The 12,538-nt window shown below is 42.3% G+C and overlaps 1 protein-coding gene across 2 annotated transcripts in view; it reads right to left on the bottom strand.

Annotated features, from left to right (window-relative positions):
• The window catches only part of rgs12b (regulator of G protein signaling 12b), a 45,526-nt gene that overhangs the window by 14,153 nt on the left and 18,835 nt on the right, over window positions 1–12,538 (bottom strand). For both annotated transcript variants that reach the window (XM_041933155.1, XM_041933156.1), the window contains exon 6: window positions 949–970. In XM_041933155.1, coding sequence (XP_041789089.1) covers window positions 949–970 — 22 coding nt within the window. The remainder of the gene's footprint in view (window positions 1–948; window positions 971–12,538) is intronic.

Here is a 12,538-nt window from a genome sequence, read left to right as displayed (position 1 = left end):
CATTTGAGCTGAGTGTAAACATGTCTATGGAGTCTACATCTCCTTTTGTCTTGTGTCTCACCTCCTCTTCCTCCTTTTATCTCCCATCTGCCATAAACTGTGTCTTTCATGTGCATTTGTGAGGCGTTAAAGCACCATTAGACGTCTCCTAAATCGGAGACCTTTTAGTTATTGTTAGCACATGCTAATTGTGCACATGACACCAACAGTTTGCTTCACATGCAGTCTAGTATGATACATCACAAGACAGAATCGAACCATTTAAAAGACAATCCCTGAAAGATTTGACGTGCTAACTAAAACTACAGAACCTATAAAGAGAATATAGAAATTTTGTCTTGTTATCAGCTGCATTTGCATTTTTCCATGTAAACAACTTTCAGAAACTGAACTACTATATGCAATTCCCAAAGCTATGTCCCACACACAGTAGCATCAATTCAATGCAAAATCACACATTTAGCCTTTTATTGTGCAGTCTGAACCGCACAATGTTCTGTATCTCGTATGCGTGTCTCTATCAATGGTTTGTTCTTATTGTGCAGATGTTTACAATTTTAGGACTATCTTTAGATTACAGCCTGCTACGGCTGGCAGAGGTGGGGCAGAGGTTCAGCAGGTCAAACCAGACTGTCTGTTGTTCCTGTGAATGTAGTGAAAGCAGCCAGTTATTAATGAGGGGTCCACCACATGAACGTGGCCTTAACCCTGAACTTTAAAATAGGACAACAGCACAGAAAGCCATTAATTTCATCCAGTGATTTACTACTTAAAGTAGATCATAGCAACTCAAGGATGAGGGAAGCCAATTCAACAATGGCCAAGGTATGCCAAAAGTAAAAAAACAGGAACAGTAGATAAAAAGTAGAGACTAGAGGTCATGAGAAATGTCGTTGATTATTAAAAGAGATATTGAAATTGTCAGATGTTGTAAAGACGTCTACTCACCTCCATCGGAGACTGCAGCAGACTGTAAAGAAGCACAGAGAGACATGGATTAGGATATTCCCTCATTACACAGATGACACATAGGAGCTCACACAGCACATGAGAGCCAGGAGGCAGCTGCCCGGACATGCACTTCTGGCCACACAGAGACACAGACTGACGGCGTTTTCTCACAGGACCTGAGCCATTATCACACACACTTTCACATCATAACACAGTCAGGTTAGAGCCCACACTCTTTGTCTTGTGTGTGGGTGGAAATCATCCTCTAACTGGCTGTGCTGGCTCTGCAAGAAAGCTTCCTCAGAGGGGTGGGGCTTACCCTGTGTATGTATGTGTGTGCCTGTGTGTGTGTGTTAAAATGTGGGGAGGTGAAGAAGGGAACTTTTAAGGCTCACCTGCCCCCAATTTCACAATGAAGTGTGATATTTGCTTGCATATCTCACTTTCACCAATTAAAGATAACACACGGTAACATACTGTACCTGCATCTAATCTAATGGCCACATTCTCACTCACACAAACACAAACACAGATATCCATGAAGATTTGCATTCAAACCAAACTTGAGAGTCTTATCCTATTTTCCCAACATAGACATGAAACAGCACAGAAAAAAAAAACACACACGGCATAGAATGCAATGATTTTTATCCCAGACGTGCTGAGCTGGGATGAGATCATTCAACACAGACATCAGTAATGTATCTAACTCTGGAACACAGTTGAAACGCTCTGTGAGTCAGAGAGAGCAGAAGGAGATGAGCAGACAAAAGAGAGATGGGGGAAGAGAGAAAGATAGAGAGGCAGGGGTGAGATGAGAAGGGGGGGGGTCAGCAATTAAAGACAGAGCACTTTGTCAAAGACAGAAAACCAACCCAACAAAAGATCTCTGGATAAAAATCCAAACTGAGCCACACTGTGGATCTGTCAGAGGCTTTTGATGCTGTTAATCTGACCACTAATCTGGCTAATGACTGGCTTGATGCCTACTCATATGATGGAAGGTAGGCTCTGGAGTAGCTACGCAGACACATGGGAGTCTCCTGGATGACTTATTTCCAAAAGGTTATGTTATGGTCATCAGTTAGACATGGATCGACTTCATTTCTGAGGAATCAAGCACTCAGTTTGGTATGTTGAATGACACAGTGACACACAGTGACCATGACTCTCACTGGCAACTGCATTGCAGAAGAACCCAACCCAACCAGCCATTAAATATGAGTTATTTTATGCATATTTAGAACATTCTCAGCAGAAAAAAATACATTTAACAATATTATATTTAAACTAAACACTGAGCAGCTATGCAAAGGTGTTCGTGGTATTGTGTCCACACCCTGTCTTTACCCACAGGGTGAAAGCAGACTAGTACAGAGGGATCACAGCTACTACCTTCCCCTCACACAGGGAGTCAGTATGTAGAGAGACCTGAGTTACACAGCTGCTGTCAGCTTTCTGCAGTAACCTGGTAAATTAAATGACATTTATGTGAGGTATCTAGTTTACACCAAGTGTAGAAGTAAAGGTAAGACTTCTGCAGATGAACCTCATTTCTTGGCCATGTGTATGCAGCTTCTACAAGAACTTGTGCCTGAAGAGTCGAGACAGGGAAAGTATTGCTGGGACAGCAGTGTGGAGGATGAAAGACTGAAGACTGAAACTGCCGCGACAATAAAAATAGAAGCTTCTAGTAGATTTAAATAAGTCCGTTACCACAGCTGAACTTTCGGCAGACACATACACAATGTAAGGAAAAAACTGTACTCTGTCTGGTTTCACACTGTGCCGTCAGTTCAAATGCTCAGACCAAAAAAAGCACACCAAGACCGATCCATGGTTCAATTTTTATGTAAATGCACTCTCAGATTTCTCACCAGAACCTGATTTCTTCCAGGTTGCGGAAGAAATCAGGTCCTGTTTTATGTTTTGTTTTTTTGTCCTTCTGCATGTAAACAAAGTTGCTCTCCAGTCAGACATTTTCCAAAAACATGAACCACTCTTAAAAACTTATCATCTTCAATTCATAACATATCCTGCACGATCCTGACTCAGATTGTACACTTTGAAATGAATCCAATCTTATGAAGCTGAGCCTCCCGGTGCAGCATACTGAATGTGCTGGTTTGATTCATGTGCGTCTTGGCCATTTCCTCACTTTAGCCAGGCTGTCCTGGCCAGATGGCACAGCAAGCATAATCACTGGGATTAGCTATTTCAGACTGTCCCTGGAAGAGTAGAGGTTGGCACTGGCGCGTGAAAAGAGATTTGATGTGACTTTATAGCAGCTGATTGAGGTCAAACCGCCGCAGAGGACAAGAGAAAATGACAGGGGCAGAAACCTCACCAGTGGAAACTGGTTATCCGATCCTCATGCCAATTAGGGTCCCACACATTTCAGTGGCGTGTATTCTGTCTCTAATGTGAGTGTGTGTGTTTCACGTGTGTGTTAAGACATGCTGTGTGTATTCTGTGCATGCACGCATGTGGTCGACATCTGTTTGAGATGTCTTTCGTATATAGGGTGCATTCTTTTGCATTTGTGGATGTATGTATGTAAGTGTGTGTGTGTGTGTGTTCACCCCCTATCCTCATTCAGCTCTGGCGTGATCACTTCCAGACGTACTCTGTGGTGGAGTGGTTTGATCCCTGGCCGAGGCCCCAAGTTCCCTCTCCTTTCTTTCCCTGCTTGTGCTCCCCTCTAACCCATTTTCAATCTCCCTCTTTTTGTTTGTTCTTCACCTCCTAGTCAGCCATCCCACTCTTTGTTCCTCTGTCCCTCATTACCAAGTCACTCCCTTCTTCACTCCCTCCCTCCTTCGACCCTTCCTCAGTCATTCCAGTGGTGTTCCCCCTCCTCTCCTGGCAGATCTTGGTCATTCCTGACAGCCCACAGGGAATGACTGGGGTTTTCCAGACTTTCCCTCCTCAAGCTAGTCTCCCAAAGCCCCAGAATCCACAGAAAAGCATGCAGCTGGAAAATGTCTTGATAATAGACAATCATAATATCAAATATATATTCCCCAACAGTATGATACAACAAAGTCCTGCCACTTCATAGAGCCCATGCGTGCTACTTTCAGCCTGCATCGCTTTCTGACATAGCAAGGTCTACATTACCTCAGTGTTACTGGCAGTAGGGTTTTACTGATATGTCATGGCCACAATATGGTCTGCGGATCATTGACAGATATTGATGCTGCTTTTATGTTCGCATCATACAGAAAATGCACTGATAGCATCAGCAGAAAAAAGTGATACAGCAGCACATGACTGATGGCCATGATGGTGGTTGGTGGAAAAAACTAGAAGTTCCAAGCAAAACCTCAGAATGTGTGTGTGGTTATGAATTTTGTGAATTCACACAGAGCTGTAGCTAATGGTTTCTTCTTATCGATTAAACTTGTCAACACATTATTTGTTTTCCATTCAAACTGTCTCAGATAGAGTTAGTTATAGGAAGGAAGGAATATTTTTATTACAGGTCAGCGTACAGGCCCGGACAAATTTCTGTTGACTTTCAGGGCAAAACAAAAGACATCAACCTAAGAATCTTCTCTACAGATAAGCCCTACATTTTCAAAATACAGTCTTTTAGCAATGAAGCAATTTGATTGTTGATTGATTGATGTCCTAAAGCTCAAGGTGACAGCCTCAAATGGTTAGTTCTGTCCAATCAACGGTCCAAAACCCCAAGAGATTTAGTTTTTCAACTATTTGAGAAGCTGGAAGCTTGAACTTTTGGTTGATATTCAAATAAGTCAAATTTTATCTGACGCCCTGTTTGCAACTGGTCCAGCTGACTCTGTCAGTCAATCTGTGGATGCTGACATATCTACAGATTTACAGAACAAAATGCAACAGTTACAGCTGTCAGTGGGAACTTGGTGTTGTGCTGCATTATGACTTTGTTGATCAGTAGAGATAAAATGACCTGCTGGATTATGTCCGCTTTAATTTATTTTTTTGTCTACAGGTCAAAACATGTTTGTACACCTACATCATCCTCATCCAGCTCCCTGAACATAAACTGCACCTTGTAGCTGCATGCCTGATTTATGTATGTGTTTGTGTGTGCGTGTGTGTGCAGTGGTTGGCCACTGTGTGTACTGGTCCCAAGTGCTTTATTAGCTGTGACTAGTGGGAGAGGGGTGGCTTACATCATCTGTTATGAAGCCTGGACGCCCGTTTCAAACTATGGCAAAACACAGGGTACAAATTTACAGCCATTCATTCTCACCGTTATCATAATATTAATATCTCCTTAAACAATCTCCAGTTTCCGAAATGTTCCCTGTCTAGGTGGACAGCGATTCCTGGAAAAAGACGTTCCATTTCATAGGATGAGACACAGAGCAGCCAGTAACACTTAATGGGGTGAATAAAAAATGTCTATCTGTAGGAGAAACTGTCAGGGATAACATTTGCACTCACACACACAAAGACAAGACTGTTTGTACCACAGGAACCTTATTCCTGGCTCCATCACTGGAGCTGTAACTGCCACCTTTGGTAAGGAATGAGCTCCAACACTTATGCGTGTAAGTGAGGGATGAATATGAACTGAAGCACGGAACAACACTGAACAAATCTTCTAAGACTACCGTTATGCCTGTGAACACTGGCATTACTAGAGAGAGACCACACCTATATGCGAACAACTGACACACACACACTATCCTTAAAAGGTGACTTCAAAACAGAGATTTCCCGACTGCAGGCACTCAAACACATACGGGCACGCACACACACTTCCAGCTGAGGAGGAAGCTGTTGCACCAACAGTCTCAATGTGTGCGTGCCTGTGTGTTTACTTTTGAATATGAGGTGAATAGTGGCTGCCATTGAGAAGACCAGAATCACCCTGCCAGGAGTGGCAAGCATGAAACCGCTTAGCTTTAGCGTAGCTTAATTCAGAGAGGGTGGGATGAGGCGAACAAGCCGATTAGGTTTGAACGATCCAAACGCGAGTCAAATGAGGCTGTGCAGGTGAGAGCATGGGTGATGGTGCTCACCGTGCAACCCCAAGATTAAGACAGATTTGAACATATCTAATCGCTTCCTGATTTTTTTTTTTTTCAGGAGGATTTTCAAAAACATATCTGACTAAATAAACAAATATAGAGTGATTAGCAAACTTGGTGTCAATGGATGCTGTGTGTTCACCGTCTCAACGTCCCCACAAACATTTCAAAACTTCATTTTTTTGGATTCTAAAGTGAAATCCTCAGCGACCGTCTGTGGAATTCCAGGCTTAGGGCCTAAATCTCCGTGATGCATTCAGGAATCAATATCCACTCTCTATGAAAGGAAAGAATGCAGATAATGTTTGTTTCCCTACAATAGAGCCACACAGGAGATGTGACTCAGAGGCTGAGCCGGTGATAAACGTTTGCTTTACTTGGCTCCTTGCCACACAGACACAGAAGAGGGAGAACAAGATGTAAATACATTACGGTCTGATCAAATACCTCTGTCTGAGTACACACACGGCTGACAGTCGACACGCTGAATTAAGGGACATTTCACAAGCAAGGAGACAGCTTAGTCAGATCAACTTTCCACTGTCTTACAGCTGCTTTTTTCTCACTTTCTTTGATACACAATCACAGGTGACGAGCCTTTGAGGTGAAACCTACACGCCATATGACTCACAGAGGCAAGACAAAAGAAACTCTTTCTGTCTCTGACTCCATTTGTCTCAATCTCTGGCTGCTGTCTCTACCTCTGTTTCTCTTCCTCTCTCTCTCCCACTCTGACCCAAAACACATCTGGCTTTGAGAGGAAGGGAAACAGCCTAAAGCCGTCTCAAACTCTTGTTAGTCTTTCATTTTCCTTCTGTCTCCCCTTTAGACACACTTTCCCAGCCTGCTACCACCATTGACCCTTTCTTTCTTAAAACACCAGACAGGATGGCTTGTTCATTTTAACTTTCGGATCGTTTCCTTCCCCCTGTCCTCTCTCTCTTTGACTTTGTGTTCATTCATCTCCATTTCTCTTATACACCCCCTCTCGTCTCTGTCTTTTCCCTCTCAGAATGGTCTGACGGTTATCGATTCCTCCCTCCACCTGTGTACTTTGTAGGTACCATTCCCATCTTTCCTCCATCTGTCCCTGTCTTACTCACTTGCAGTGAGCACAGCAACACAGTTTAGTGCTGCCACTCGCACTGAATGACATTCTCTCTCCCTTTTTTTCCCTTTTTCTCTTCCCTGTTCCATCCTTCTCTGATTTTTGTCATTAATTGTACAGACGGAAAACCAAAGCCAGGGTAGAAAATTTATGTCAGGAAACATGCTGCTGAATTTTTTATGTGGCTGCTAAGTTTTTCCACTCGTGGCACTTTGGCAGCATTACAGCCAGACTTTGGTTTGTTATTAAAAACTACTTTGGCTTAAATATGAATATTTCAATTCAGTGTCAGTTAAGTTTGCTTCTATGAACATGACTAAATACATAAGTCTTTACTTCCATTCACTTCCTCCTGCTATAAGAAACAATGGCAAGTTGTGCCATCGCTCGCTCTATACAGACCAGTTGGAAGTGTGTGTGTGCATACTACTCACTGTATTGAAGTTCCAGACCCGCTTGAAGGAGAGCCTCTTCCTCAGGCTCATCCTGCTCTCCTCTCACACAGGAGGAAACACACCGACTGCTCAATCTACATATCTGAGCCACACAAACACACATGAAAACAGTCACACTCACACGCACATGTGCGCTAATGCTGACGGAGCTTCTTCGGGAGCTATCTAGGGCAGGAAATTCATGCAGGCAGCTGACTTGCATGGAGCCATGCCTCAGCACGCCTGTCACACACTCATCTAAGAATTAGCCTTAACTATGTGCTACAGTTGCATTAAGTAAATTTAATGTTCTGTCTTACTACATTATATCTCTCTCCCTCTCGTTCTCACACACTCCTCCACACACTAAGCTGACAGACTGACTAGGAAGTTCCATTCTCTCTCACAAACACACACACACACACACACACACACACACACACAGCTCTGTTTCCATAGTGACACGCCCCCATCGGGTAGCAGTTACAGAGAGGGGTGGGAACAAAGGTCAGTCTGCCAATCACATTGCAGCATAGCCCTTACACTCTCCCCCCATTCTCCTACTCCTCCCTGTTCAAATCACAGTTGGGCAGGTTTAGGTATGATCAAACCCCAGGATGTTTTTCACTAATTTAAGAAATGAATCGTCTTCCTTCTTGTAAAAATATTATAAGCAGAGAGAGATGAGAAGCGGAGGACTGAAGGGGAAGAAGAATAAGCATTTAGTCTCTAGCGTCCGCTTGAAAAGTATTAATCAAGTTTGTGCAGGTTTGTTAAAAGGCTAACTGAAGCAAACAAAGGCACTTCACAGGACAGAGCAGCCCACATTAGCACATGCACACACTCTCTCTCTCTCACACACACACACACAAACAAAGGCTGCAATTGATTTGTGCATATGGCCTTGAGCCTACACCTAGCTCCCCCTAATTTCCTGTTTTGGCCTAAAAAAGAGTTTCTGTAACACTTTCTCATATACCTGCGCAGTCTGTCTTTCTTTTTTTTTTTTTTTTCCGATTGATTTGACTGTGATGACTCACTGGCATTTACTATACAGCAGCAGGAAAACACGTCCTGTCTGTTTGACCAGGTCTGAGTCCAGCCGATGGTATCTGACTCTGAGGTGGACTCTGGGCTAATAGTATATGCTTGTGTGTGTGTGTGTGTGTGTGTGTATCTATTTCACAGATAAACATTTTCACAGCATTGTTTTATTTGCGTGAGACTCCTTACAAACCACAAAAGTGTGTTTCCACTTGTCTTTTCTCTCTGGGCTGGATTTGTATGACTGCCAGCCTTGAAAGCTGTAGATAATCTAAATGTTTTTCAATTGCATATAAAGTAGTCCAGTTATTGAAAACTGTCCATTGTCTTTCTATCCAAGACGAATGAAAACCATCAAAGGGCTAAGCCGCACGCTCTAAAAGAGCATAAAAAAACCAGTAAACATTAAGAGCTATGCAAGCTAAGACCACTGCTACTTTCCCTCGTTATTTATAATGAAAAAGTGTCACTTTGATGACTACTGGCCCAAAACAGGACATTTTCACTGTCCCCTTTTCAGCACCACAAGTGCCATTTGAGGCCACAGAGCTCAAAACGCAGTGCCATATTGTTGTTAAAGTTAATGTTAACCTTCCACGTCTCTGTATCATAGCAACATCAGGGATGGCTCCAGCACTAAGCCCCCCCACTAACACACACACACAGACACAGGCTGAAGGCAACGCCAAAGCCCTAATTACCAGAGCCTCAAATGCTAACGAGCCCGCCCAGTGCAGCCCTCAGTTTTAAAATTTTCAAGTTTGCCTGATTCAGCTAATTTCATCAAATGCAACTCAAAAGTCAGCAAAGCCACATTGTTCAAATCTCTCGTTCTCAATTTTAGAACAGTTCACTTGTCTTTCAAACATCTTTGACAGGCCAGGAAGAACAATGAGTGGAGTATGAGTAACCTCTTCTCAAGATCAGCCCAAAACACATCAGTCAATGGACGGGCAGAGAGAAGTACCAGGCAGCAACACAGGATGAGAGGGATGTGACAAAGTTTACGTTGGCAAAATCCACATCCTGATGAGAAAAGGAAAAGAGGACAAGAGGAGAAAAGAGGTTTCTCATATCTCACTCCTCTCTTTAGCCTCATTCCTGCGGTCTAGTCAAGCAGCTCTGTTTCCTTTGTGTGTGTTAGTGTGTGTGTGTGTGTGCGCGCGCGCGCATGTGTGTGTACACATTAGATCACTCTTGTGAGCACACACACACATGAAGGACACATGTTAAACGTTAATAAAGAATAAATTTTGTGCTTCTGGAGTGCATTTCCATAACACTGTTTTAAGCTAACCTAAAATATGTATGGTTAGTTAGCCACGTATATTCAACGGGTTTACAACTCTCATGTAACTGTTAGTTATTTCTAGCTTCTGACTATTTTTGTCTTTGCAGACGCCATTTGTCTATGTTTGGAACAAACATAAGTGTTTATAGATAAAATAACCAAATGGGCTTATTCACTGAATTGCAAACCTGACAAAAGCAGGGGCATCATTACATTGATACAGAAATCCTGCAAATCCAATATTGCCATAAAGTAGCCATGCTCACTGATTTGCAACATTGCCTACCGTGGACTAATACAGCCAGCGATAAAAGGCATGGCTAACTTGCTATTAACAGTTTAGTAAAATTTCCTATGATCTCATTGTATCAGTATATTGCCCAACCTTAATTATTTTGTCTAAACCATGCATATGACAGGATTTTGAATTTAATTTTAAGTTTTAATTCTTACGGTCAGGAACATTTCAAAAGTTGTAACTTTAAGATAACAAATAAAGGGAACTGAAAGCTCTGTCAAAGAAGCACATTTTATCATCATGTCTCTTTTTCTCTCTGCCTTGCACACAAACACTGTAATTCAACAAAACTCAACATTGCCCTCTGCTGCCATGACGGAGGTGAGGCACCAAATAGAGCAGAGCAGGAAAAAACTTTTGTTTTTTTCAGATAGCACACACACACACACACACACACACACACACACACACACACACACACACACACACACACACACACACACACACACACACACACACACACACACATTAACTTAGGTTTGTTCTGGGGAAATTACATAGACTTAAATTCATTTCCTGGAGACTTACCCTAAACATAACCACGACTAACCCTTAAACTAACCATAACTTAACCATAACCACAGATGCAAAAATCAGCTGTTTTCCAACTGGGGACACAGCTTTTGTTCCACATTGCCACAGCTGTCCCCAATTAACTGGTTTTGAATCACATACACATGCACACATGCACACACACACACAAACTCTCTTATAAAACTGCTGACTGTCAGATCTGCATTAAAGATGACACATTACTTGATATTCAACTGAAGATGACTTGCATATGTTGGTGCGTTTTAGAAGTTGTGATCTACTGTAGTTGCTGGTGCAACAGTCACAAACATGGCAAATTATGCAAAAAATGGAAATAGGAGACATGGTCAAAATCAAGATGACTCATGTCAAACAGGAAAACTGCACCAGAAAAGAGGAACAGTGGTCAAAGGCAGACCTCCACCAACAGACTCAGTGAAAAACACTTAGGATATTTGCTTCACAGCTGCTGCAGACTACTGCCTCAAACTGGTAAGCTTTTTCTCTTATTTGGTCTACACTTTTTAAGTTAATACACAGTGCTGCGACTGACTTATCACATGACACTGTTCGATTGTGCTGAACTGCACCCATCTGGCACTTGATGAAGATTAAAAAGAAGCACTTGTGTTTATTTGAAACTGGAGCTACATCTGATGTGACTCCTGGCCTCCTGAGGTGTTTCGTGTACAGGAGAAGCGTTGATCCTGTCTCATCATCTGATTTTCCTTCCCCAACGCACTCTGCTCCCAGGGGATATCACGAGGAGCACACAAAGTGAGAATACACACACATAGAAGAAGAAATGTGTGTGCAGCTTCTTATCTTTATGCTTATTTGCTTTTTTTGGGTATGTGAATGAGTTTGTGTGAATATGTGTGTGTGTGTGTGTGTGTGTGTGTGTGTGTGTGTGTGCCTGCATGCGCATGCATGTGGATATGGTATTACTTATGTTGTGGGGACATAAATACAATACAATACAATTTACACAGTCACATTGTGGGTAACATGCCTCCATAATGTAAATCATTACATTTTAGAATAAAAATTTGGCTTACGGTTAGGGTTCGGGTTAGGTTTAGGCAAGTGGTGGTTATGGTTAGGGTAAGTCTGCAGGAAATGAATGTAAGCCTATGTAATGTCCCCAAAAGTGATGGAAACAAGGTAGCGTGTGTGTGTGTGTGTGTGTGTGTGTGTGTGTGTGTGTGTGTGTGTGTGTGTGTTGGGTCAGAGGGCTTGCAGGCTGCTCTTTTCTCACTGTTGTGTTTAGTGAAATAATGTCCTGTGCTGCTTTCCACCAGAGTGTCAAAGACCCCTCACTCAAAATTGCATACGTACACGCATACACAACTACTGACCTATTAGACTACATAAATACAATATTTTGGACACCACAACATCATTGAAATTGGCACTACATATACTAGCACCTAACGCATTGACACATTTAGCCTAACAGATATTTATATTTGTATTTTTACAGTGCAATTACACATACACCAACTACTTGGCATGGTGATATTTCTATAGGAGATCACCCCAGACAAACATTTTCCTCAAAATAATACTCCTTTTTGACCTATGGCTCAAAACCAAATATAGTTTTTACAGTTAAACGGATCTAATGTACTGAACCAAGAATCAACAGGTTTCCCTTTAACTCAACAGAGACCCAGATGATTGGTCTGCACATGTCACATGATCTGTCATTCTAGAGATAGGCCTCACAAAAGTTTCATTTCATTCATTTTAACCACAAACAAATATGTATTGCACGATTAGCATACATTGACAGCTCCAAAAGAATGAGAAAAAAAGAGAGCCCTGGCATGAAACAGGAGTATTGTTAATATG

Source organism: Chelmon rostratus, chromosome 3 (assembly GCF_017976325.1).
Source record: "Chelmon rostratus isolate fCheRos1 chromosome 3, fCheRos1.pri, whole genome shotgun sequence".
Lineage (NCBI taxonomy): Eukaryota > Metazoa > Chordata > Actinopteri > Chaetodontiformes > Chaetodontidae > Chelmon > Chelmon rostratus.
This window is presented reverse-complemented; position numbering and strand designations above follow the sequence as displayed.